Here is a 27925-nt window from a genome sequence, read left to right on the forward strand (position 1 = left end):
GTTAAGTGCCCTACCCAAGGACACAATTTTCCTTGATTGCTGTCACCCATCCAGCCACTGATCACACTTATCATTGCTTGACTTTTGATCTGACTAACATCCTGTCAAGAGAGTAGCCAGCAATTCTTACTATCAGTTTAATGTTACAGATATACCAGGATAAACTATGACTCCATAGGCCTCCTGAGGCTATGTGGTCGTGTGGTATGACACTCACCTTCAGATCAGAAGATCTAGGGTTCGAGTCCCACTCTGAACAGTACATCGTTGAATATTTGGAAAAATGCTCTGTACTCACATTCTCTCACTGTACTCGGGTGTAAATTGAGTATCTGGCCGTTAACAGCTTTGTCTCAGTCGAAAAAAAAATACTATCACCTAACAGGCGTCATGTCTCGTCCTACATGTTTGAGTGTTGCTGTTGGCCAGGGACCCCTTGTAAAGCACTTTGAGCACGTTTAGTGGATACGGTTCTATATAAATACTCTAGTTTTGTTTCGAAACCATCCGTTCCAAGGATTTCAACTTACCAGCACTTGATATGGATTTCCTCACACCTTGTCGCGTCCACAGTTTTGCTGTATCTCTCCCATGTCTTTCCTGAATCCAAAGAGTAGAAAACAGGAAGACCAGGGTAGCAGCTACGCATCTCTAAACAACCGTCGCCAGATAACCTTGATGAACAAACAAAAACAAAAAACAATCAATAAATCAACAAAGAAGTAAATCTCTCTCTAGCATCACTATGGAGTAAAAATGGAGAAAACTCAAGGAATCAGTCATAGTCATAGTATAGGATTTCAAAGTGAACATCAGGGGATAGTTTCTTGCTCAAGGATAAAACTGAAATGTCAATGGCAGGGCTCCAACATTTGTATTCAGATTGCCTTATCCCCTTAGCCTCTAGCGAACAACGTGACAGTGGCATAGCACAAAGGCCTCAAACTGGGAGGGTACCAAGTTCGACTCCCCACCATGATGTGAGGCCTCAAGCAAATCATCTCACCCTAGCTCAGTTTGTGGCTGATGCCTGGGTTATTCCAGTCTTCCTTTGAAATAGGCACTCAAAACAAATTCCCCCTTCAGTATCAGTAAAGGGAAATTTCCTTCTTAGAAAGTAAGACAAAAAGGGAATAAAATAGAAAAGCAGGTCCTAAAACTAGAGCTTTTATATAGCGCAATATCCACTAAACGTGCTCAGAGCGCTTTACAAGGGGTCCCTGACCAACAGCAACACGTAACATGTAGAATGAGACATGACGCCTGTCAGGCGATATTACAAATTTTTTTCTGCCAGAGCCAACGCTGTTAACGGCCAGGTACACATTTTACACCTGAGTATGGTGAGAGAATGTGAGTAAAAAGTCTTTTCCAAAGACACAACTATGCGCTGAGCAATACTCGAACCCAGGACCTTCCAATCCGAAAGCGAGTGTCATAGCCGCAGGTCCTACAACAAGCATGATTATTCACACGGAAAGATAAACGATATCTCAGGGGGCTCAGTTGATAGAGCTCTACCTTTAAAACCAAATGGACAGATTGGGTCCGGTTGGGATTTTTTCTCTGACTGGGTAGCTGGGTCAGTTAGATATGTCAGAAATTACTTTGCGATAGACTTAGAGCCCTATCCAAGGGGTAGTGAGCAATTGCCATTATCTGTTTCACGCTAGAGAAACTAGGATAAGTTCCAGAGCCATTGGCTCTAGAGGACTAAATATAATCATAAAATCTCTCACAGAAAATCACCCAGTCATATCAGATTGCACAGAAAAGACTCCAGCCAAGGTCTTGGCAAAACAAAGTCCCGGCTACCTCTAAGACAATGGCAGAAAAAGCATAGCATTCCATCAAAGCCATAATATCCATGGAGCCAGACTTTATCCTGGTTTCTATAGCGTCAAACAGATGACAGCTGTTGCTTGTTATCCTCTGGATAGGCTTTGGATAGGACACTAGTCTATTTCAAAATATTTTCCAACATATCTGAAAGACTCAGGTACCCATTCATTGCTGGGTAGATGGATAACTTCACCGAGGATCGATGACAGTCCCTTTGCATGCGAACTATGTGTAACCTTAAACATTTATAATCTGATTAATACAATTAAGTGAGAACTATTCATAAATATGGCTGGTAAAAACAATAGCAAAGAGCTGATTGACGTCAATTTCATTCTATCCATACCTGGCTCCAGGAGGTGGAATGTGATATGGAATGTCCAGACACTCCAAGCGTTTCAGTTCCCTGTGACCCAACATGTTGGCAAATGAAGACCAATCCTTCTCTTCCTCCTCCTTCCTGACCTTGACCTCCGTGTCTTCCCAGGATGCTTTGTGCCAAGCCCTCTCTGCCAAGGCCAGTAGACGAGGAAAGATCATCTCATGGAATTGCTGGGGTGTCCTGACCAACTCTGTCCAAATCTGACCCTGAATACCTGGACAGTAACAAGGCCAATCAGACAGCAGGGATCAATGTCAAGGCTAGCCAATAACACGCTATACAAGTAGGATTCAACATTATTATCAGTAGTAGCAACAACTATTACTACAGCAGCACCAGTAACAGCGGATCACTATTATCATCATCATCATCATCATCATTATTATTATTGGCATTATCATTATTGTAATTTCTTTTAGTATTAATATCATCACCATCCTCCTCCTCCTCTTCACCTTTTTCTTTATCTTCTCCTTAACATCATCATCATCATTATTATTATTATTCTTGAGGGAAGTCAAAAAGCATGATAGAATCCAAGAGTGCACAAATCCAATGCTCCCATGTGCTGGAATTCAGCATGCTAATATGTAACGATTACTGTATTTTTATTATCATTTGTATTATTATTATCATTTGTATTATTATTATCATTTGTATTATTATTATCATTTGTATTATTAATTCATTTTTGCCACATGGTCTTCGAATTTTAAACGCCCAACTGTGATTTAAACTAAATACTATCTTTTAAATATACACTCACAAGTTCGGACTAGGGCCAGAGGTATGGCCTATCTCAATTTATTAAATTAATATATAAGGTGTTGCTATTGGTTCTTGGTTGTATATTTTTACATGTTTGTACATTTGCATATATATACGAGGGCTCTTTCAGAAATAACCGAAAAATGCCCATTGCTCAGCAACCAATGGAGATTTTTTAATTCTGTAAACGACATGATATTCCTTATTTCCCTACGGATATTCCCAGAAATTATGAAGTGCATCATTTTGCACAATGAATTTCTAGACGATTTTAAAGATGGCGGCCCACCTTGAAACTTGGTCAAAGGAGGAAATCAGAGCTGTCATACGTTTTTTGAACGCCAAAAGTCTGAATCCTACCGAAATTCATAAAGAACTTCAGAGTGTATATGGTGAGCATGTTATAAGCCGTACACAAGTCTATCACTGGTGTAATTTGTTTGAAGCCAGCCATTCCGACTTAACAGACAGGGAATGGAGAGGGCGTTCGATAACTGCGACGTCAGAAGACAATGTGAAGCGAGTTGATGAGCTTATTCGTCAAGACAGGAGGTTGAAACTTCATGAAATCGCAAGCAGTCTTGAAATTTCGGAAACTTCTGCCCACAGAATTGTATTTGATGAACTTGGCTACAGAAAAGTCAGCGCAAGATGGGTTCCTAAGCAATTGACAGACAATCATAAAGAACAAAGATTGGACATCTGCAGGGAACTTTTGAGAAGAAGCAAGAACTCACGCAGGGTTCACGGGCATACTGCCAACACCGGCGGAGACTTTCTAGGGTACGATGTGACTTTTCTTGACAGCATAGTCACCGGTGATGAGACTTGGTTGCACCATTGCACCCCAGAAACAAAGCAAGATTCGATGACATGGAAACATCCATCCTCGCCTGTCGCGAAGAAATTCAAAGTCATGCGGTCAGCAAAGAAAATAATGGGAACTGTTTTCTGGGACAGTCGTGGTGTTATTCTGTTCGAAACCTTACAACCTGGAGAAACATTCAATGCTGCAAGGTACTGCCAAACTCTTGACAAGCTTAGGGAGGCCATTCGCAGAAAGCGCCCAGGGCAGTTGACCAAAGGGGTCATTTTGCAACACGACAACGCTACACCCCACAAAGCACGAGTGACGGAAGGTTGGCTAGAGAAATATGGATGGGAGATTTTGCCACACCCACCACACAGTCCAGACCTCGCACCATCTGATTATCACCTCTTTGGGCCACTGAAACGTGAGCTGGCAAGAAAGCGCTTTGATGTCGATGAAGAGCTTGTTGACCATGTGCGGAAATGGCTACAAAACCTTGACGGAAATTTCTTCCGAGAGGGTATCTATTCCATGGTGCGGTGTTGGCAGAAGTGTGTCGACAGACTTGGCTGTTACGTAGAGAAATGAAGGACGAGTCAAGGTATGAACACGTGCAAGAATTTTGTTGATAGCAAAAAAATGCGGCTTTTACAGGCATTTTTCGGTTAATTATGAAAGAGCCCTCGTATATATATATATCAATTTTATCAATAGGGTTACTCTCATCAAACAGAGACACATTTCATCCCAAACTGACCTTTAATATTTGCTGGTTGTTTCAGAGCTGTGTAATCCTCAGACTCTTTCAACAGTTTGAGGTCTGATGCTGTCAATTTCTCTCCAGTCAGTTTCACATCAGCATTGGACAAAAGGTCATCTGGTGCAAATCGAAACACCTTGTGAGTGTCCAAGAATCGACACGCCCAGTACAGGCCGCGTTCCTCTGGATCTGGTTCATGGGGGTGGTCAAAGTACAGGTGTGTGCCAGGAGATAGGACCACCTGGGAATAGATATATATGGATTATTGCTCTTCTTCTTCTCCTCCTCCTCTTTATTCCTCTTCTCCTCCTTCTTATTATTATTATTATTATTATTATTATTATTATTATTATTATTATTATTATTATTATTATTATTATTATATTATTATTATTATCATTAATGTTATTATTGTTATTGTTATCATTATTATTATTAATATTATTATTATCATCATTATGATGATTGTTATTACTATTGTAATTATCATTACAAACCTGTCAATCTAAAAAAAAATGAACTAAAAATGTTGGCCAGAAAACTCATCTTTTAAATATCGATTAATTAGAATGACCCTCAACTTTCAAACTTCGGACTTCCTTGAAGACTTTGCCAACTCCCAGGTTTGAAAGATAATAAAATAAATAAATAAATAAAATTCTCTTTATCCATCCCATCGAGGAAATTGGCCTCTAGGGTCTATTCCAAGGGAAGACTAGAATAACCCAAGCATCAATCGCAGTGCATCGCCGCAAATTGAGCTGGGGCGAGGTGACTTGCTTAAGGCCGTACAGCCCAGCAGTGGGTGACCGAACTCAGTACCTTTTGGGTATGAAGCAAAGACTGTACCTACACTGCCCCCAAGATGCCAAAATGAGGTTCATTTCAATCTATCAATATTTGAATGATGGGTTTTCTGGCCAAAGTCGTTTGATATGGGATTAATTTTCGATTTTGATTTTTGAGGGTTTTACAGCGCTTGCAACACATTAAGGTCATATCAGCGCCAGTAAAAAGGAAGAAAATGGGATAGTAAAAAGTTCTAGAATTACAATTAAAGCACGCAAGAAAAGGTTAGACAAAGGGGAATTGGTTCAAATAGGAAACAGATGTAGCACACTATCTAAGTACTTAGTTTGAGATCACCTAAAAGTTTCACCCAGACACCAGCACAAGAACCCACGAAGAGGAACACACTCAAATGGTAACAAACCATATGTTAAAAATAAAATAATAATAATAATACATAACAGAGAGATGATATAGAAGAAAAAAATATCATCTCCCAAAACCATATACATTCGACTGTTTCCCTCCCAGCAAAGGACTCTGGCCAGGGTCAGGACAAAACCAAGTAATCCCATTCCAAGGCAAAGACAGAAAGCAATTGAAAAACAGATACAGGGGGATAGAAGACACAGCAAGTACCTCCCTGCCCACTATGGGAGGTCAGGATCCCCACCCAGATATAGGATTAAATCCAAGTCGGAAACAGGTTTTCAAATGCCAGGGATTTTTTGGAGAGGGTAGATTCCACGGTTAAGGCGTCGAATAAACTCACCTCGTAACCTGCATTGGCCAACTTGTACGCATCATAGACATGACCGGTTTCCCAGACATTGCGCCAGAAGTGAACGAGAACTCTTTTGTTTGGGAATTTCTTTCTGCTGTAAGGCTCGCTCTGCTTTGTCACCTGATTGGTCGATGGATAAAAATAAGAAACAATAAACCTTCATAAGCAGATGGTCAGACTATAAGTCATGTAGGAGCATTTAAGCCTATGGAATATTATAGTATTTGACCATTAAAATGTTACATTATATCAATAAATCAGAAAAATAAAAAAGAAATAAAAGTATTGAAAAATCAGCTACAGGTGTGTTTGTTTATTTGTTTTTACATTTTCACAATCAAGAGGACTCGAGGAAAATGAAATGAACTATAAAACTCAATGGGAAATCAAAGGATTAGAAAAAAATATAAATGAAAAAAAAAAACCCAAAAAGAATGAAAATGATACCAAAATTATACGCTCAGACTCAGAGGCAATTAAATAATTCAGAAAAAAAAACAACAACAAAAAACTAATTACAAAACTAAGAAGATAAAGAATGAAGCAACACATTTATAAATCAAAGAGAAAGTTTCATGCATCACAATTCAAGATACTGACACGAAGCAACACATATTTATAAATCAAAGAGAAAGTTTTAGTTTTACAAAAACACATCACAATTCAAGATATTCACATCCTTCACATAAAAAGGAGCCCCTACCTGCATGTCACTGACGATTCCATCCTGCCAAGCCCCAAGGTCAAGACCATGTTTGTGGGCAATTTGACCCACCCGGGTGACAAAATACTCCATCAGTTCCTCAATGGAATTGAGCTTGTTTGACTCCACCAGGGCCATGCAGGCCGCCGAATCGTCCCACACCTCAAAGGGAACCTCATCTCCACCCAAGTGGAAAATACGCAATGGCTGGATGTCTTTATGCATAGCTTGAAGCTCCTCTATTACCTGTTTTAGTCATGGCATAAAGAAATACACATAGATCATCTATTACCTGTTTTAGTCGTGGCATAGAGAAATGTACATATATTATCTATTACCTGTTTTAGTCATGGCATAGAGAAATGTACATATATCATCTATTACCTGTTTTAGTCATGGCATAGAGAAATGTACATATATCATCTATTACCTGTTTTAGTCATGGCATAAAGAAATACACATAGATAATCTATTACCTGTTTTAGTCATGGCATAAAGAAATGTACATATATCATCTATTACCTGTTTTAGTCATGGCATAGAGAAATGTACATATATCATCTATTACCTGTTTTAGTCATGGCATAGAGAAATGTACATATATCATCTATTACCTGTTTTAGTCATGGCATAAAGAAATGTACATATATCATCTATTACCTGTTTTAGTCATGGCATAAATAAAATATAAATTCGTCATTTATATGTTGGTCCCGATAGCTCAGCTGGTAGAGCTTTTGTTTCACACCCAAAAGGATCGAGATCGATCCCAGGTGTACCAAGCAGGGATTGGGTAGCTAGGTATATTGAATCTGAGGCACATATAGTGCGGCTATGTGGTCTAGTGGTATGACACTCGTTTTCATATAGGAAGGTACTGGGTTCGAGCCTCACTCAGCGCCTGGTTGAGTCCCTGAAATAGACTTTTTACTCACATTCTCTCACAGTACTCAGTTGTAAAATGAATACCTGGCTGTTTACAACATTGTCTCTGTCAGAAAAAAATTGTAACATCGCCTAACAGGCGTCCTAAATGTTAAATGTTGCTGTTGACCAGGGACCCCTTGTAAAGCACTTTGAGCACATTAAGTGAATATTGCCCAATATAAAAGCTCTATTTTTTTATTTCAGACTTTTAGACAATTTGTCACATCCAAAGTCACACCCACCTTATCAATGAAAACGTAGGTCGATTCCAGTCCCGGGTTCATGGAGTTTTCTGTCATCATCTGGACAGACAACGAGTGAGACAAACCTTCTGATGGATCAGACAGTAGATATTTTTCTCCTTCCTTTTTCCTTCCCTGCCAGATACAAATACAACAAAATCAGCAAAGAAACTAAAACCAAGAAATTTTACACAGCAAAAATATATTCTTCACATAAATTTTGTTTTTAAGGGTTTTACGGCGCTTGCAACACATTTAGGTTATATCAGCGCCAGTAAAAAGGAAGAAAATGGGACAGTAAAAAGTTCTAGAATTACAATTAAAGCACCCAAGAAAAAGTAAGACATAGGGGAACTGGGAACAAATAGGGATCAGATGTAGATTCCAAGAGCATACCACCAATGCACCCAGTTTGAGACAACCTATAAGTCTCATCCAGACACAAGCACACAATCCAACAAAGAGGAATACACTCAAATGCCTACATTATACATTAAAATAACAATAATACATTACAGAGAGATGATTTACAAGGAAAAAAATATCATCTCCCAAAACAATAACTATGCATTTGACCGTTTCCCTCCCATCTAGGACTCCGGCCAGGGCCAGGACAAAACCAAGTAATCTCATGCCAGGACAAAGACAGAAAGCAAGTTGGAAAACAGATATAAGGGGATAGAAGACACAGTATGTACCCCCCTGCCCACTATGGGAGGTCAGGATCCCCACCCAGTTCCTGACATAAACATTTAATTTGTAATTTCTACCAAAGATTAATAAAAATCATTTATCTAATCTTATATTGAGTCAAAAACAATACGTAAACAAATCATTTTATCAAAGCAATACAAAATATTTAAACTGCCAGTTAAGAAGACACAATCACCAAATGGATTTCATGTCATAAAAAAAAAAACCTGAAAAGATAAAAAGAAGACCAAGGTCTGCATCCTTCAAAATTGTTTGAGAAAATGTTGTAAACCTGGGATTTTAATTTCAGGAGATTGGAGGGTCACCAACTCCTTTGCATGTTTGCCTTTACTTTCACCAGACCTAAAGGAGACCCAAGAGATTTTTAGCATTTATATAGCGCAATATCTACTAAATGTCCTCGAAGCACTTTACAAGGAGTCAAAAACCAACAGCAACATTTAACATGTAAGATAAGACTTATAAGTAAGGCAATATTAAAATTTTTCCCCTAAAGAGACAACAATGTTAACAGCCAGGTACACCTGAGTACGGTGAGAGAATGTGAGTAAAGAGCTTTATCCAAGGACTCAACTATGTGCTGCTTAGAGCAGGACTCAAACCCTGGATCTTTCAAAGTGAGAGTCACACCACAAGACCACATATAGTCTCTTCCATTCCACATGGAATATTGCAAATTCATCCACAGTCACGAAATGAGGTGCCATGATTTTTGCATGCGGGCTTATATTGTAAGTGAATATTTTTATCAGTTTTTATGAATGTAGAAATCACATCAGCAACCTACACCACTGGTTTTCAACCATTAAATTGTAACAAGTGATTATGTCAAGTGTGTACAAAGTGTACAATTTGCTGTGTCATTTTGAGTTCAGGGTGGCAATGTTAGTGAGTAGTACACATGAATCTCGGTAAAAGTAAACCCATAGTTAAGCCTGTTGGGAGTTCAGTGATCGTAATTACAACAGAATTCACTGTGTATAATATTGTTCGTGTAAACAATCCAAAAGTTCACTCATCCCCAACCCTTCATTTTTTTATACCGTAAAAAGGAAAAATTCCAAAGTATGATATATTGTAACTATTGAAAAAGAAAATCGGCTTAATGTCACTAACAATTATAGAAGGTTGTGAAGATATCCACGTCCACACATGAGCACGGGTTGTGGAACGGACTACTACTAGCTGTACATTTTAAGACATTATACCAGCCCTGGCTTACTCACCTGTGCTGACAGACGGTCGTAACGAACTCTCATGGATCTGACAGCAGCATGACTGTGGCCAGGCATATCAATCTCTGGGATAACTTCAATGTGGCGAATGTCAGCGTAACGAAGGATCTCCTTGTAGTCTTCAACGCTGTAGTAGCCACAACCAAGGCCTTCGGGGTGGGGGCCCGAACCAAGTAAAGGAAGTAAACACGTCTTCTCTCGCGGGTCATGACCCCTTTTGGAACCAATCTGTAACGAATTAACATAAAAGAATGGTTCATGTGGAAACAAAAGCAGCCATATTGGGAGTTATGATAACAGCTTCAAATAAAAAACAAAATACCAAACAGGAAAATTTTGGGCTTAAAACCCTTCTTCAACCGCTTTTTCAAAAGTGCAAAACGTAAATACATCACTTGAAATGACATTCTTCAATCAAAGTGTTAACGGTTTTAGTGTTTTGTTATAGGCTGAAGAAGGGTTTTTAACCTAAAACATTCCATCTGTGCTTGGTATTTTGTTATGTTTTTAAGCTGTTATATTCATATCTACAAGTTAATTTTTACAATTCAAGTCGTCTAGGAGCTTAGAATTTATGAACACAAATGATCTCCTTTCTTACCTCAACAAGCTCTTCCAATCCAGGAATTTCAACCCTCCATCCTTCGTCGTCAGTCAAGTGAAAATGGAATTTGTTGAGTTTGTACAAGGCCATGGCATCCAGAACCTTGAGGATTTCCTCCTTGGGTTGAAAGTTACGAGAAATGTCGACGTGCATCCCCCGGTATGGATATCGGGGACTGTCGTGGATTTCACAGCCAATGATTTTCCCTTCTGACTTGGACGCCGAAGACACGGAGAGGCTAAGGAGACTTTGGATTCCATAAAAAATTCCTGCTGCTGCTACACTGGAAATCTGATGCGGGAAACAAGTGTCACCATTAGTTTTTTTAAAGTATGCGACAGTTATTGGGGGGGGGGGGGAGGGAATAATACCAATAACAAAGTATTTCATGATCAGGAAAGACAGCAGTTCGGACTGTTGTAGAAGGCTAAAAATAGCACTGGCATTCAATGACTCTCTGCTGAGACAATAAGTGAGAGTTTAAGGCTAAAAATAGCACTGGCATTCAACAGGGGTCACTAAAAAGGAGGAAATTTTTCAGCGCTTAGATCAAGAACAATTCATGCAAAAATAACCTATAAATTTAAATTTCATTAAAAGTTATTGTGATGCAATCCAAAATGTGTCTCCCGGCAATTTCTGACATCACTCGGAGGAATTTCAAAAACTGAAAGTGTAATTATAACATGGTGGTTGTAGTAATGGTAGTGGTAGGGATAATGATGTGGTGGTGGTTGTAGTAGTTGTGGTAAGGATGATGATATGATGATGGTTGTAGTAGTAGTGGTAGTCGCCACATACATCTCCTGTATTCACAGATTCACTAATGCCCACATCCCATTTGTTTCAAGTTGACCAGAGACGCCAACTTAAAATTTGGCTCACGTAAATTTCAGAAACAATTCCGAACAATTTCAATGCTTAAACAGAAATTTCTGCAAACTAAATATAATCTATTGAGATCTATAATCATCCTAATACCCTTTGTTTCAAATCAAGCAAAGTTCCAAAACCAATTTATGACGTATAAAATATTAAAATGAATGGTAGGGTTGGTGGTAATAATGATATGATGGTGGATGTTGTACTGGTGGCAGTAATGATAATGTATGTGGTGATATTGTTGTGTTGGAGGAGGTTGTAGTAGTGGTGGGAAAGATGTTGTTTTAATGGTGATAGTGTTGTGATGATGTCGTAGTGGTGGGGCAATGATGATGATGATGTGGTGGAGGTGGTTGTAGTAATGGTGGTGCTTCATGAAATGATGGTGTGGCGATGGTGGTGGTTGTAGTAGTAGTGGCAGTGATGATGATGATGATGATGATGATGATGATGATGATGATGATGATGATGATGGTGATGATGATAGTGGTGGTGGTGGTGGTGATGATAAGGTGTGTACTTGAACGTGAAAAGAGAGAATGATGGCTGATGTGAAAAGGATATGATCCACTTTATAGATTTAGGTTTGTCTGACACTGACAGAAGGAAAGATAGTGTGTGTTTTGTTTGTTTGTTTTTAAGGGTTTACGGCGCTTGCAACACATTAAGGTCATATCAGCGCCAGTAAAAAGGAAGAAAATGGGATAGTAAAAAGTTCTAGAATTACAATTAAAGCACCCAAGAAAAGGTAAGACACAGGGGAACGGAACAAAAAGGGATCAGATGTAGATTCCAAGAGCATACCACCAATGTACTTAGTTTGAGATCACCTATAAGTCTCATCCGGGCACAAAGAGGAATACACTCAAATGCTTACACTGTACGTTCAAAATAACAAATATAAAAATAAATAACAGAGAGATGATTTACAAGGAAAAAAATATCATCATCCCAAAACAATAACAGTGCATTTGACTGTTTCCCTTCCAGTTAGGACTCTGGCCAGGGCCAGGAAAAAACCAAGTAAACTCATTCCAAGACAAAAGACAGAAAGCATGTTGGAAAACAGATATAAGGGGATAGAAGACATAGTATGTACCCCCTTGCCATGGGAGGTCAGGAACCCCACCCAGGTGTGTAAGTTTGTGTGTGTGTGTGTGTGAGTGAGAAAGAGACAGAGAGAGAGAGAGAGAGAGAGAGAGAGAGAGAAAGAGAGAGAGAGAGAGAGAGAGAGACTGCTCAAAGTGAATATAGTGATAGGTACAGAGAGATTAAAGTGAAAAACTAACCGAGGTTAAAAGTACTGAGTGAACATTATTGTTAGGTGTGTATGTGCTTTATTGGTTAATCGTAAATATTAAGTTAACGTATGTTTCATGTTGGCAATTGCCAGGAAATTAACATTTTAATTGAATCATCTGTGTGTGTGTGTGTGTGTGTGTGTGTGTATCATTGTTAAGTACATGAAATTGAAAAGCGAAAACTTATCGAGGCTAAAGAACTGGGTGCACTTTACTGATTTGTGTGTATGTGTGTGTGTGTATCATTGTTAAGTACGTGACGATGAAAAGTGAAAACTTATCGAGGCTAAAGAACTGGGTGCACTTTACTGATTTGTGTGTGTGAGAGAGAGAGAGAGAGAGAGAGAGAGAGAAGGAGAGAGAGAGAAAGTGAAGAGAGAGAAGAGAAAGAGAGAGAGAGAAAGAGAGAGAGAGAGAGAGAGAGAGAGAGAGAGAGAGAGAGAGAGACAGGCAGAGAGAAAGAGACACAGAGAGAGAGAGATCTCAAAGTGAATGTAGTGATGAGTACAGAAAAATTAAAGTGAAAAATTAACGAGACTTAAGAACTGAGGGAACTTCATTGATTTTTGTGTGCACGTGTATATGTTTGTAGGTCATTTCAGCAGCACTTAAAATATATATGGGGCTGTAAAAAAAATATAGATTTAAGATCAAAAGCACCGGAGAAAAAGTGGCTGGTTCAAATAAGGCTCACAAATGGACGCCAAGATCAAACTATCAATGTAGTTAGTTTGAGGTCACCTAAAAGTCTCACCAAGACACAAGCACAGAATCCTTATGAGAGAAATACAAAATTTAGAACAACAAATCTAACGTCACACAAAAGAGAGATGATATACGAGGACAAACATATCATCTCCCAAAAACGACTATACATTTTATTGTTTCCCTCCGTGCCAATGAATCCGGCCAGGAAAAGGATCAAGCCAAGACAAAGGCAGAAAGCAACTCTGATCCATGCAAGTCAAAAGATCCCACCAGGAAGATGATGTAGTGGTGCTTGCACTAGATGTGGTACTGATTACAATGAGGGCAGTGATGATGTGGTTGTGGAGATGGTGTTACTCATGATGATGTGATAGTTGCTGTCGTAGTGGTAGAGATGGTGATGATGTCATGATGGTTCAGGGGTGAGAATGACTGGTCACAAAAATGGAGTTCAAGACCTATCTATGCGACGATAACGTATAAATTTGAATTTCATTAAAAATTTACAGAGATGCAATCAAAAATGTGTCTCGCAATAATTTCTGACACCACTTGGAGGAATTTCAAAAGTTGAGAGTGTAATTACAACATATTGTAGTAGTAGTAAGAAAAGATGGCGGTAGGGATGATGATGTGATGGTGGTTGTAGTAGGGTCGTGATAGGGGTGGTTGTAGCTGTAGAGGTGTTGGGAATGATGGTGTGGTGGTGGTTATAATAGTTGTAGGGATGGTGTGGGGTGGTTGTAGTAGTGATATTTGGGATGATGTGGTGGTGGAGGATGTATTTGTATTGGTAGTAGGAATGATGATGTGATGGTAGTTGTAGTAGTAGTGGTTGTAGCTGTAGTGGTGGTGGTGGTAGGGACGATGATGTGGTGGTAGTTGTAGGTAGTAGTGGTGGTGGTGGGGATGATGATGTGGTGGTGGTGGTGGTAGGGATGACGATGTGGTGGTGGTTGTAGTAGTAATGGTGATAGGAATGATGATGTGATGGTTGTTGTAGTACAGGTGGTGGTTGTAAAAGTAGTGGTGATAGGGATGTTGATGTAGTGATTGTGGTGAGCCTTTTTAAAAGGCGGGATAGTGATGGTGATGGGCGGAGATAAACCACCATCTAGGCAGAAATCCACCTTTAGGCGGAAGATTCTCAGCCCTGATTCAATGACTCTCTGCTGAGACAATAAGTGAGAGTTATCTCCCTGTTTCCATTCACAGGCTAAACTCACTTGAACAACAAAGTTTGCACATCAACAATATTTCATTGAGTGAGAAGATGAGATGGATGTTAAGGGGAGGGAGGGTAGTGGGGGGGGGGGGGGGGGGAGAGGAGTCATCACCCTGTGTACACGTGGCACAATCAGAGTGAAGTGTTGGCTTTTAATTTTTTTTTCTTTAGAACTTTTTAACTGATCTTTTAATTTACTTTTCAGGGAACTAAAGGAGGTTGGTGAACTGATTGTTGACCAATACTGATGAATTGGTCATTTTGATTACAGTGGGAGAATTTACAAGTCTATTAAAATGAAAATTATTTGAGAAATAATCATCAACCTGAATCACTGTAAGAACAACAACAGGTGATAGACGAAGCAGAACAGAACAGCAGGTGGAGCACAAACCCAGAAGCTCTGGCTTCTGATGCAGGGAGCAAACCACACAGCTCTCCTCCCTTTCTTTTTTTTTTTAAACCAATGAAATTTTTCAGCATTCCAAATCAATCTTCAAGTGTTGAATAAACACTTTGAAATTACTTTGTAGAGATGGCAAGTCTTGTTATGTGTGCTGCGATGTCAATATTTTTTTTTAATTTTCTTTTTTGGACTAACCTCAATATAACTGGACGATGTGATGACCTGCAATGTGTATGATTCTCTATCAATGTCTGATGGATGTTCTTTAGCAATTTCTCTCAAGGCGATGACCTTTTCAGGATGTTTATCACAAAAATCTGCAGTGACATATTCTTTCTGGATGTAAATTCCAGTCTTTTCTACAGAACAAGATAAAGAACAATAAAATAGTAAAATAAAAGTAGTCTGGATGACATTCATCTTGGCAAAAACTCTCTAACACAGGACTTCACAAGTCCCAGGTTTGAGAGTTTTTGACAAGATGAGGGTCATTTTAATCAAACAATACTTGAAGTATGAATTTTCTAAACCAAAATTTAAAGTTTGTGTTTTTTCATAGTATGACAGCATTAAGGCACACAAAAACAACTGAGGGACAAAATAAAGATCAAGTATTTCTCACAAGGGAATTAATGGATACAATCCCAAACACCAATAATCATATCATCGTTTGTGGGTTAGTTACAATTGTTTCATTAACTCATTTTTAATAAACTATACTCTATAAAGGTTACAGGTTAAATAGTTTTGTATGTTGGTTACAATTGTTTCACTAAATTCATTTCAACAAACTATACTCTAAATATTAAAGGTTATACATAGTTCTGATGTTGGTTACAATTGTTTTGGCTGATAGTACTAGTATTTATTTTACTTAAACGCTTACCATCAACAGAATCCATATTACATATTCGTCAATGGCCACCTCTAATATTATACATATTATTTTATATAATTATATTTTATTACAGTTACCTGATAAATATGTTGCCTCAGAGGCAAATTTGCTGCCACATTTTACAATCTTCCAGCCATTTTCAGATAGATCTACAAACTGCTCATTGTCTTCACATTTGAAGTTTTGCACTGTGGGAATGATTGAAATTTTCCTTTCAGAGTCTCCAGTTTCTTCATCCGGGTAAAGAGAAAAACGAACTTCAGGAGTGTAAGGCTGATATCTGTCGTATCGACGCGTCCCAGATGGCAACACATAATCAAATCGTTTGTACTGTTTGGGAAGATTGAACGGGCCGACAAAACTCAGACTTTCTCCTTCTGTGCTCTTTATCATTCTCGGTTCAAGATCTTCAACGACAATGTACCAGTTTGGCAAAATGTCTGACTTGGATGCCGCATAGCGCTGTGCATTGAATTTAATTTTCAACGAGTCACCTTGCTTCAGAGGCTTAAATGTAGAGAGAGGAGTGAGATTGAAAATACAGCCATTGAGGTGAGAGAAGCTGACAGATGCATATTCCAAGTTGACGCTGTCTTGTGCTGGGAGGTACAGTGGCTCCACCATCCTCAGGTGGGAGAAAGAGATGGACCATTGCTTTCCATCAGAAGAGTAGCCCAAGATCACATGACTGTTGTTAGTGAGAGTAATAGAGGCACTGTATAATGCATGGCCACCACTCAAGTTGTCTTCAACCTTTGGGTAGAAAAGCATGGATGTATCAAACTACCAGTAGGAGATAAATTGAACATTCTAAGAATGGAAAAATTAAACATGAAACAACAACTACAAAAAAGAAATCAAGAAATTTCATTAAGAGAATAATAATGGGACAGCATGGCTTAGTACGGTCTTTGTCTCTTACCTAAAAGATACCGAGTTCTAATACCCACTGTGCTTTGTGGCCTTGACCAAGTCACCATGCCCTAGTTCAGTTTGCAGGGCTGCACTGCATCTGGTGCCTGGGAATAGACCCTAAAGACAAATTTCCCCTATGGGGTGAATAAAGGGATTTTTTATATTTATTTTTATTTAATTATTTATAACTTCACCCCACATTGTCATTAAGAAAAGGAAAATCCACTTGCCTTTAGATGAAATTTAAACCAACATCAAACTAACATATCGATGATGTCCTCTCTAACTGTGTTACTGGTTTTGACAAAAGTTTACAGGAGACACAAAACACATCATTGCACACATTCTTGATTCAAAACCAATTCGATCATGTGTTGTTATTATTTGTTATTTATGAGATGAATGGTTGGGTGAGTTGAATGAATTAATGAGTGGATGTACAGATAGGTAATCTGTTATCTTACCTGGTATTTTATGTCAAGATTCAAGGCAATGTCATCCAAATCTTCCTGGCTTGAGATGAAGTTTGTTAACGCCCCCTTGTCACTGTTTGATTTGTCCACCATCTTATAATCTCTACCACAACCCTTCAATAGACAAATAGGAAATTAATAGATTCGGCAAATACTCTGAGCTTACTTATAGGTATTAGACAGCGGTGGGGCTTTTTTAAATTACTTTATTACTAACAATTACACAAATTACCACTAGTATAGCTCCAGATCATTTGATATTATTTTCCTATGACTATGTAGGCATTTATGTAAAATCGAAAAATAAATTCTTTAGAATAACACCATCTATGATCGCAAGTCAAATCATATTTTTATATGTATTATGAGTCACTGAACATTATTTTTTGGCGCAATTTTCTGAAGGACTTCCGTAGTTTCACAGTGCCCCCTCCCCCTTTTTTTTAGTCAGGAAGTAATATTGGCGTCAGTCAGAGTCATAAATGACAACCAAATCAGCTAATTGTTATTGAAATTAGAAAAACCAAACCACATTATAAAAATGAAACATCTTAAATAGTAATATTTATTGGGCATTGCAACTAAGTTAAATTCCATAATCGCAAAAAGATTAAGTAATATAATGATAGTGCTGTGAAACTATGGAAGTCCTGCCCAATTTTCTATATTTTTGATTTGAGTACAATTGTTCTTTGTCCAGACCATTTTGCTACTTTTGGCGGAACAATCAATCTCCTTCCAACATAAAATGTGTCTTTATAAACTGTTCAATAAATTCAATATTTTGAGTCAATTTAAAGAGACAAAGAAGTACATAGGGAAAGGGGTCAGAAAAGAATGTGAGGTGAATAAGAAGGGTAAGGGAAGAACCCCTCCCCCTGAAAGTAGTGCAAACAATAAAAACGGCGGATCTCCAATTTAAATAAACTGACCAAAAAATGTCCAAATGGGGGCGTTCCCCCTAACTGTAAAGAACTAAAAAAAAAACAAAAAAACTTCCCCTGCAAATAGCCAAACAAAGTGGCGGATCTCCAATGTAATGAAAACAAATTGGGAAGAACTTCCATATTAATATTAATTGACATAATATCTAGAGTCTATCTAGTAATAGTATAGGACCAAAATATATCAACGAGCGTTTCTCCCCAACTGTAAAGAACTGAACAGTGAACCATGATTTGCATCAGTTTCCAACATCATTCTTATGCTCAACATTTTAAAAAATCATTGTTACCTAAACACTGTTTTAGCGCTTATGTTAATGTTGGTGTTGTGCTAAAAATTTACTGAAAAACCTGGCCAAAATATTCTTCCCGCTGTCTAAGTCTACTTACTAAAACTATCGCGGTCTCCGACGTAAGTTTGGAAATAAAGACAGCCTAGACGCAGACACGGGGATGAGTCGGGATAAGTAATTTAAACCCCAATTGCACTTAGACTTGATTATCTAAGAATTAAGAAGAAGTCTAAGTCTAAGCGACAACCAAAAGTCAAACAAAACAAAAAGTTAGTACTTACAGTCACAGTGACAACGGTTTATAATTTATAAAGTAAAGTGGGTTGGCTGACTGTTTGTGCTATAGTGTCCCACGGCTGTGAGCATCTATATGCTTATCACTTTTCGAATGGAATGAATGATCAGATTGATTGAAGTGAAGAATGAAGAAACGACAGATGAGTAGAGTGAGAAGTGAGGAGTGTGTAGTGTGTGTGTGTGTAGTTGCAGGATTGCCAAATTAAATCTGCAAAAAAAAATGCCAAACAATGTTCGGGCATCAATTTTTATACTAAAATGCACATAACGGTGGAATTAAATCTTTATTATCTTGATCCGCTGCCACAGTTTTGTATCTTTATTAGAAAAGGAAAGATTGTCCTCGTCTTGCCAATCAAAGGGTGACAATTTGCATATAATTTGGTGTTCGGATAATATATCTATCAGACAAATCGATTAAGGGTAAAACGTTTTATGTGTTAGTACGTTTCATAGCTGGCAGGCAGATGATGCTAGTAATTACGTAATCGCATTACATCGATAGAGCATAAAAAATTAAGTGATTCTATACCAAATGGTATCAAAAATGCATTCTGTTGATTTTTTAAAATGTTTTTTTTTTTTAAATCTTTAAAACGCCAAATTGGCAATCCGGGTGTGTAAATCTTGGTGTGGCTATTTAGGGTGACCGGTTATATGACAACAATTTTCCTTCTTATCCCATAACTGAATGGTTCCCTTTGTCGGCTTTAATGTATTAAGCAATATATGATATTTTTTATTGTTAATGCCAATCAAAACACAAAAAATTTGATAAACAATTGCGCACTATTGTTGGATATTAAATATCCGTCTTTGTAGAGAGCTGCAGTTTTTCCCATTTTTTTTTCTCGACTTTGAAGTTTTGAACGTACTTTTCGAATATATTTTCGTTTCCTGTGTAAACAATAACAACCACAAGACATGATGGATTGGGATCTGTCGTTTCTAGACAGTGTATTTCGATCTTTGAGAGTTGTTGTCAACACAAGTTTGGTTAAATGTTTAGAAAGTAGTAATTCACAGTTCGAAAAACTTCCTCTGAAACAAAAATTAAAAGATTTGAAAAGTGGAGACGTAGTTCTTCCTCGCTTTATAAAGACCGAGGAAGACCAGGCACGAAAGGTAAGTTTTTAGGCTGCCTCTATTCTCACCCCCGGGATGAGAATAGAAAAGCGATCGAGCTCTCACCCCCGGGATGAGAATAGAGGTAGTTGCCCCTTCTCGCTATTCTCACCCCTGTAACCAACAGGTAGGGAGGGTAGCCTAGCCTAGCCGCCGTCCCTTCTCGCTATTCTCACCCCTCCAACAGGCAGGGAGGGTAGCCTAGCCTTAGCCTAGCCGCCGTCCCTTCTCGCTATTCTCATCCCCCCTTCCTCATTACTCTCACCTGATCATCATCATCTCTCTCGTGACTACTTTTAGTGGTACTGGAGGTAAGGAGGGTGAACATGCAGCCCCGCCCCTTCTCGCTATTCTCATCCCTGTGTCGGGTCAGCTTAGCACCCCCCTCCCCCCCCCCCCCATCCTCTCGCTATTCTCATCCCTGTTAACCAACAGGTAGGGAGGGTAGCCTAGCCTAGCCGCCGTCCCTTCTCGCTATTCTCATCCCTGTGTAGGGTCAGCTTAGCACACCCCCCCCCCCCCCCCCATCCTCTCGCTATTCTCATCCCTGTTAACCAACAGGTAGGGAGGGTAGCCTAGCCTAGCCGCCGTCCCTTCTCGCTATTCTCATCCCTGTGTAGGGTCAGCTTAGCACACACCCCCCCCCTTCCTCACTACTCTCATCTGATCATCATCATCTCTCTCGTTACTACTTTTAGTGGTACTGGACGTAAGGAGGGTGAACATGCAGCCCCGCCCCTTCTCGCTATTCTCATCCCCCCGCCTTCCTCACTACTCTCACCTGATCATCAAATCTCTCGTGGTACTGGACGAAAGGAGGGTGAACATATATGTCGTGCATTTAAAATGTAGACTGGCTGGCTTGAGATATGGGAATCATTGTTGGAAATCTGTCGATGGGATTCTCTCTCTCTCTCTCTCTCTCTCTCTCTCTCTCTCTCTCCTCTCTCTCTCTCTCTCTCTCTCTCTCTCTCTCTCTCTCTCTCCTTTTATGGGCATATTATTATTTTGTGTTGACTTAGCTGTCTCAATTTCTCCCTACGTTAGGTTAACTTGTTTATATTTTCTCGCTCTCTCCCTCCCCCTACCCCAAACTTTATTTCTCTACATCTTTTATATTGTTTGTATTTCCTTTCTCTCGTCCACTCAAAATTTCATATCTCTCTCGCCCTCTCCCCATCCCCCCTCTTTCTCTATTTTAATTTGTTGGTATTTTCTTCTTCTCTTTCTTCTCCACTTTCTATTTCGTCTCTTCCCCCCCCCCCCCTTCTCTTTTTTTTTCTCTCCCCTGTCTCAATTTATATCTGGCTGTTGGTTAGGTAATAGTAATATGAGATGAGAATAGCGAGAAGGGGTGGCGGCTAGGCTAGGCTACCTACCCTCCCTACATGTTGGTTAACAGGGGTGAGAATAGCGAGAAGTGGCGAGGACCTCTACTCTCATCCCAGGGGTGAGAGCTCGATCGATTTTTTATTCTCATCCCGGGGGTGAGAATAGTCACTCCGAAGTTTTTAATTTTAATAAGACAGTAATAAGATTAAGATAAGGTTTTGAGTTTGATATTTTTTTCAAAAGTAAAAATTAATAATTAATTTATTGCATAGGCAGATATGCCTTTAAACACCATTTAATATGATACCTTACTTTCTGATCTATGATAAACGGTTCCAAAGTTTTCTATCTACTCACAATTTAGTATTCCACTCACTCACTGACTCGCTGTTTTGAAAAAAATTACGTTTTAAAAAGACGTCATTTTTTTTCAAATTATAATTTTGGCCTTTATTTCTCCGAACGCTCAGGAAAATAAACTTGAACTCTATTTCTCCGAATGGTCGGCTAGACTCCAGTAGCTGATGGGTTATGGACGCGATGTCGATGCAAAAGTAAATGAAAATGCTCAACTTGAGTGGGCAGGGAATTCTCACGAATCATCAAGCTAGTGTTTTTTAGATGGATTTTATCAAATAGTTGTACTATAGCGAATATTTCATAGCGTGTTCACTTTTGTTCTTCGTGCTGCACTATCAAAAAGAGAACAGAAGTAAACCTAAATAACAAAGCCAAAGTCTCAAGACAGGAACAGAGGTTGAAAGACAGGATCGCACAAATTCAAGGATAGAAGTCTAACTGAAAGTTTGGAATAAAAGACAGAGCACCCAAGCACTGGCAAAAGAAAACCCACCAAAAAATGAACTCACATCCATCATTCACACAGACACTCTCACAATAAATAACCAAAAAAAAATCCTGAGAATGGAAACCGTTTGGAGAAATAGACATCAAGTTTATTTTCCCGACCATTTGGAGAAATAGTCACTTCGTATAATTTTTTACATAATGTGTCTACATTGATTTCAATCACACCAAAAGAAAGTTTGATCTCTGCTTTTGAAAAAGATGCCAGAACTGTTCGGATACTGTGAATAATAAAGCAACAGTGATTATGTGAAATTGTGTTATTCAAATTTTAACCCAAACTAGCGCTTCACTTTTCCAATAGCTAATCAGACTATCTAAAGGTGTTTTCACTTTCTTGATTCTTAGTAGTAAACGTCCAGCAGTGAATTGTTTTTATTATTATTACGACACATTTTATTCAAGAATTAATTACAGTTACAGAGCAGTTGCAGTATCCAATAAATACTACTATTTAAGACTTTTTATTGTATTATAAATTTTATGAGGTGTAATAATCTTAAAGTTCAAATTAAATTAGCTGAGTCTGTTATCAATTATTATTCCATGGCTCTGACTCTATGTTTAAGAATTTTTACCAAGATGAGAGTCAATTAAATTGATCGATATTTGAATGAAGGCCAAGATTTCTGGTCAAATTCTTTAATATGTGTCTTTCCAGAGTACAGCAGTTCACAGGTCGACAATTTCTGTAAGATATCAAAGTTTAGAACAATACTCATTTTTCCTCAGGTTTTACAATGTGTCCAAGAAGAACTACATGGTGAAACTCTTCCCATCAAAACCATAAGTCAAGACAAATACAATTTTGTAACGTTGCATTTGGACAGACCAAGTGTCATTCTGAATGTCCTCAAAGAGGTGGGTACTAAGTACTATTATAGGCATTACAAAATGCCTTTTTCTAAAATTCAAAACAGAAACCATAAGGCCAAATAGCTGTGTACAAAAAGGAATATAACAACACGGAATTTGGGTTCAAAATCCTCCTTCAACCTATAGCAAAAATATCAACTGAATATTTCAGGTAAAAAAACCCTTATTCTACCATAACAATTGTTGCTGATATTTTTATTATCATACATTACGTTTTACAATGCACAGATTCTAGCATCGTAGAATTCACGAGACCAAACAGCAGAATTCTATCATGGTGGCTAAAAGATAAAAAATTGAGCTTTTATATAGCACAATATCCACTAAACGTACTCAAAGCACTTTACAATGGGTCTCTGATCAACACTTAACATTTAGGACAGGACATGACGCCCGACAGACGTAATTACAATTTTTTTTTGCTGAAAGTAAAAACGCTCATTGTAAACCTGAGTACGGTGAGAGAATATGAGTAAAGAACCTTTTCCAAGGACTCAACTATGCACCGAGGGAGGCTCGAACCCAGGACCTTCTGATCTAAAAACAAGTGTCATACCACAAGACCACATAGCCGCCACATCACAGATTCTATAGTCAGGGACAACTGAAGCAGAACAAGTGGTTCGGTGCCTTGTCACAAAAGTCAAGCAATATCAAGTGTGATCAGTTCCAGATGAGTGATGTTGTGCTCTTGGGTAAAACATATGACACATCTCTCCCCAGTCAACTCAGATGTGAATGAGTACCTTGAAACAGACAATAACACAGATATTGCAAGGGTGTTAGTACAAAAGAATGCCTTTCAGCTGACTGATTCTGAATGAAATGGAACTAAGTTCCATCTATCGGATATTTTTTTACACTGTTGAATTCTGGTGCTGGACTAACAAATAGTTCTTTTCCTAGTAGTATCTTTGTATCTTCAAAATTCATGGTAAATAGTGTAAATTGATAGATAAGATTCATTAATTATATATTGTCTGAATCGAAGGGCCTAATCCATAGTTGTTTTAGTTCTTCCCTAATCTTTCCTCATTTATAATAAGATAAGATAGATATACTTTGTTGATCCTTTATGGAAATTATTGCCAACTGATGTGGATGTACAAATGGAGGAATGGCAAATCAGGATAGCACCCAGAATACAACATGAATGACCCAATCAAGGTGCTCAACAAAAAGGAACAGGTCATCATCTTCAGACTGAGAACTGGACACAACCAGTTAAAGGAACATATGTGGAGGATGTCCAGAGCAGGTGCCTCTGGACAATGTGACTGCGGACTTGAAAATGAAAATGGACATCATGTCCTAATGGAATGTCCAAGGTACAACCAGTTGAGAAGGAACTTCTGGCCTGATCCAACCCCATACTCAAAGAAGCTGTACGGCAGTGAGGACGACCTCAGGACCACTGTGGGCTTCATTCACCAGACCGGACTGACCATGTGACGTGACGGGAACGAAGAAGAAGAAGAAGAAATCAGGATGGCCCAATGTGTCAAAGGCACGGGAGGAACTAGGCCTAAGGTAAGGGAAGGATGTGTATGTACAAATGGAGGAATGGCAAATCAGGAAGGCCCAATGTGTCAAAGACACGGGAGGAATTAGGCCTAAGGTAAGGGAAGGATGTGGATGTACAAATGGAGGAATGGCAAATCTGGATGGCCCAATGTGTCAAAGACACGGGAGGAATTAGGCCTAAGGTAAGGGAAGGATGTGGATGTACAAATGGAGGAATGGCAAATCTGGATGGCCCAATGTGTCAAAGACACGGGAGGAACTAGGCCTAAGGTAAAGGAAGGATGTGTATGTACAAATGGAGGAATGGCAAATCTGGATGGCCCAATGTGTCAAAGACACGGGAGGAACTAGGCCTAAGGTAAAGGAAGGATGTGTATGTACAAATGGAGGAATGGCAAATCTGGATGGCCCAATGTGTCAAAGACACGTGAGGAACTAGGCCTAAGGTAAGGGAAGGATGTAGATGTTCATAATTTTATATTGTCCCAGTATTGTCTTAATAGGGACAAACATGCTCCTCTTTATTTCTGATAAAATGTGCATTCAGCGAAAGCTGCACAATGTTCCTTTTTTTTATCTTCTGAAAATTCCGATTTGAGACCTGTGCACAAAACAGACAATGGATGTTAAACTTTCTTTGAAGATACTGTAAACAATTTATAAAATTCTCATTGATGACAGAGCCAATTCTCTTGTTCCAATGTATGATTGCTGGACATGTGGAGCAGGTCCATTTGGCTTAGTTATGTCCCGTTTTAGCTGATGCGCCTATTTCTACTATTCCAGGTCCATACAAAAGGTGTGAATTATGGACGTTGCAGCAAAGGTCAAGGATGTGCCCTAAGGCTACAGCCTTTTATGGCCAGTGGCCAAAGTCATATAGGATTGATGACTGAATCTCCTAGTCTCATGCGGATGTTTTATATACAGGCTCATGTCAAACGGCTTCTCGAAGCTTGTGGGTAAGCTACATATTGATTTCTTCATCATCTCATTTTTACCATTAGTAATGATTACAGTCATTTCACTCAACTCTTGTGTATATTACATTGTATTGCCTGTCCTCAACAAAGCATTGGTATTTGACTTAAATTTCGATTTTCATTATCTGATTTTTACTAACTTACCTGCAGATTGGGGGTGTCGATCACATTTAAATGGATTTGAAACACTTTAATAGAAAATAAACATTTTACCACTGGGTATTGTCATCAATGCTCTGTCAATTTAATGTGATTAATTTACTTTAAAGACTTCAGTGGGTGGTTGGATGGGAGCATCACCCTTGAATCATATACCTATGATGTTCGCATGGGTGTACGATCCGATAGTGATGTCGTTTCTTCTTCTCTTTACTAGCCTATCCTGCTTCTTTGGTTTGTGATTGTATTTTTGACAGGGGATTATTTTTTTTCTGTAAATCTTCTGCCTGTTTGTTCTTGGTTGTTTATAATTTAGCTTATGATATCTTTAGGTTATGATTTTGATTTACATTTGTACTATTTTTGTTAGATTGCTTGTTTTTTTTGTTTCAGCGGTCTCTCATATAACCCCAATTGTGTTGGGAGAGACCTAAAGCAACAAACAAACAAAAAAAAAAGACTTCAGTGAAATTTGATAAAATTGTATCATTATCGGATTGAGCCTGTGTCTAAAGGTCATTTTCTAGGCAGGGTTTTCTGACTTCCCATGGTGGGCAGAGAGTGTCTTCTATCCCCCATGTGTGTTTTCTCTTTCCATGTTGCTCTCTGTCATTGTTCTGGATTTGAGATTGCCCTGGTCCTGGCACGGAATCTTAGCTGAGAAGAATACAGTCAAATGCATAGAACTTCTTTTTTTTTCTTTTTTTTTTTTCTGAGAGAGAGAGAGAGTGATGATTTTTTTTCATTATAAATCATCTCTTTGTTATGTATTATAAGTTTTGAATATATTATAGTTTGTAAACATTTGTGAGAATTATCCACAGGCGGAATCCTTTGCCTGTGCCTGGATGAGACCATTAGGTAATACCAAAATAGGCACATTGATGGATTGCTTGTGGAATATGATGTATATGATGATTTAATCTTCTGGTTTTCTACTGGCGCTGAAATTACCTTATAAGGTCACAGACGTTGTAAAACCCCTAAAAACAAAGAAATAAAAGGTCATATTTTCAATGTAATGACACAAATAGACATCAGTATGAAGTAATTCGGGGAATTTTGGAAATGAAATTGATTTCTCAAAACAAAAACAAAAACAAAAAAGATTTACTTGAATTCTTGAATAAATGCAAAAGGTTGAAATCCTGAGAGGTTGGATGGTCAGGATAACAGGAATTCTCTAAGTTAGGATGTTGAAAATCTGTCCATATTTGTCAATCCACTTTAGATGGCAGATCCTTAAAGTTTGAATACAATGGAATTAAATCCTTCCCTGGTTCTTCAAAACAACATGGACGTCTTCTAGTGCCGATATCTGTGACAATAACCAGCCAGCATGACTTCCTGTACTTTCATTTAAAATTCAGTCTTTGTGTCCAATCCAGGTATAAAGTGTTATGTCAGGAAAGATCAAAGGATGCTGAGGTTTCATCCAGATCTGATGACACCTCCAAAATTGAAAAATTCATCTCCATGGCAAAAGCTCTCTCAGCCAAGCATAGGGAGGATGGAGTTGTCAATGATAGAGAAATAAATCTTCAATCCATAATACAAGAAGAAATGTTTTGTGTTGGAAAAGATGGATTGGATAAGAATTTAAATAAAGTGGAAGGTAATGTTTATTATATTCATTATATATTTTACAAAAATGTCTAGTTTTATTAATTGTAAGGAATTTACGTTTCTGCCAATTGTTAATTACATTTCAACAATCATTTTCAGTTACATTTTCGATCCTACTTTTTATTAATTGCTGAAATTTGATTTAACATGATTTTCTATCCCTTTGTCTTTTGTAAAATTGAGAATGTTTCTAGTGTAGTTTTTCATTCATTGAACATTCCTTCTGTAATTGGTTGACATGATTTCTCTAAGATCTGAGCTTCAGATATAGAAATATTGTGATCTACAGTTTTATGTATTTTTAAAATGGCAACTGCAATCAACAAAATGATTGGGCCTTGAAAATCTCTCTGCTTGTAACTTTTCTTCCCTTGGATAGAAGGTGATAGTGAGTGTCAGAATCTGGCTATGCACAAGATGGGACTCCGTGGATCACCCATTTTCCCTGACTGGAGCGCAATGATGGGCTGACCGTGTTTTTGTCTAGAAAATATCAGAGCATTTTCTAATCTCATATTTACTTCTACAAT

At 38.4% G+C, this 27925-nt stretch overlaps 2 protein-coding genes across 6 annotated transcripts in view; one reads left to right on the forward strand and one right to left on the reverse strand.

Moving 5' to 3' along the window:
- Positions 1-27925, reverse strand: part of LOC144975480 (chitobiase-like) — a 69725-nt gene that overhangs the window by 7833 nt on the left and 33967 nt on the right. For 2 of the 4 annotated variants that reach the window (XR_013645926.1, XM_078919604.1), the window contains exons 1-12: positions 18888-19102; positions 17361-17483; positions 16059-16734; positions 15279-15442; positions 10559-10852; positions 9949-10185; positions 8009-8143; positions 6840-7085; positions 6125-6256; positions 4561-4804; positions 2189-2438; positions 531-674 (exon numbers count right to left, since the gene is read on the reverse strand). Coding sequence is in view for 3 of the 4 variants with exons in the window: in XM_078919604.1 (XP_078775730.1) it covers positions 531-674; positions 2189-2438; positions 4561-4804; positions 6125-6256; positions 6840-7085; positions 8009-8143; positions 9949-10185; positions 10559-10852; positions 15279-15442; positions 16059-16734; positions 17361-17462 (2624 nt within the window). In the remaining variant the exon portion in view is untranslated. Of the gene's footprint in view, positions 1-530; positions 675-2188; positions 2439-4560; positions 4805-6124; positions 6257-6839; positions 7086-8008; positions 8144-9948; positions 10186-10558; positions 10853-15278; positions 15443-16058; positions 16735-17360; positions 17484-18887; positions 19103-27925 lie in introns of those variants that run through there. The other 2 variants (XM_078919605.1, XM_078919606.1) reach the window with 1 other exon arrangement.
- LOC144975483 (DALR anticodon-binding domain-containing protein 3-like) overlaps positions 19789-27925 on the forward strand; it is a 32155-nt gene continuing 24018 nt past the window's right edge. For both annotated transcript variants that reach the window (XM_078919611.1, XM_078919609.1), the window contains exons 1-4: positions 19789-20028; positions 22960-23088; positions 25414-25589; positions 27158-27384. In XM_078919611.1, the coding sequence (XP_078775737.1) occupies positions 19828-20028; positions 22960-23088; positions 25414-25589; positions 27158-27384 (733 nt within the window). In that variant the 5' untranslated portion in view covers positions 19789-19827. The remainder of the gene's footprint in view (positions 20029-22959; positions 23089-25413; positions 25590-27157; positions 27385-27925) is intronic.

The sequence above is a fragment of the Berghia stephanieae genome, chromosome 6 (genome assembly GCF_034508935.2).
Source record: "Berghia stephanieae isolate SIO BIC M18660-M18661 chromosome 6, UCSD_Bste_1.3, whole genome shotgun sequence".
NCBI lineage: Eukaryota > Metazoa > Mollusca > Gastropoda > Nudibranchia > Aeolidiidae > Berghia > Berghia stephanieae.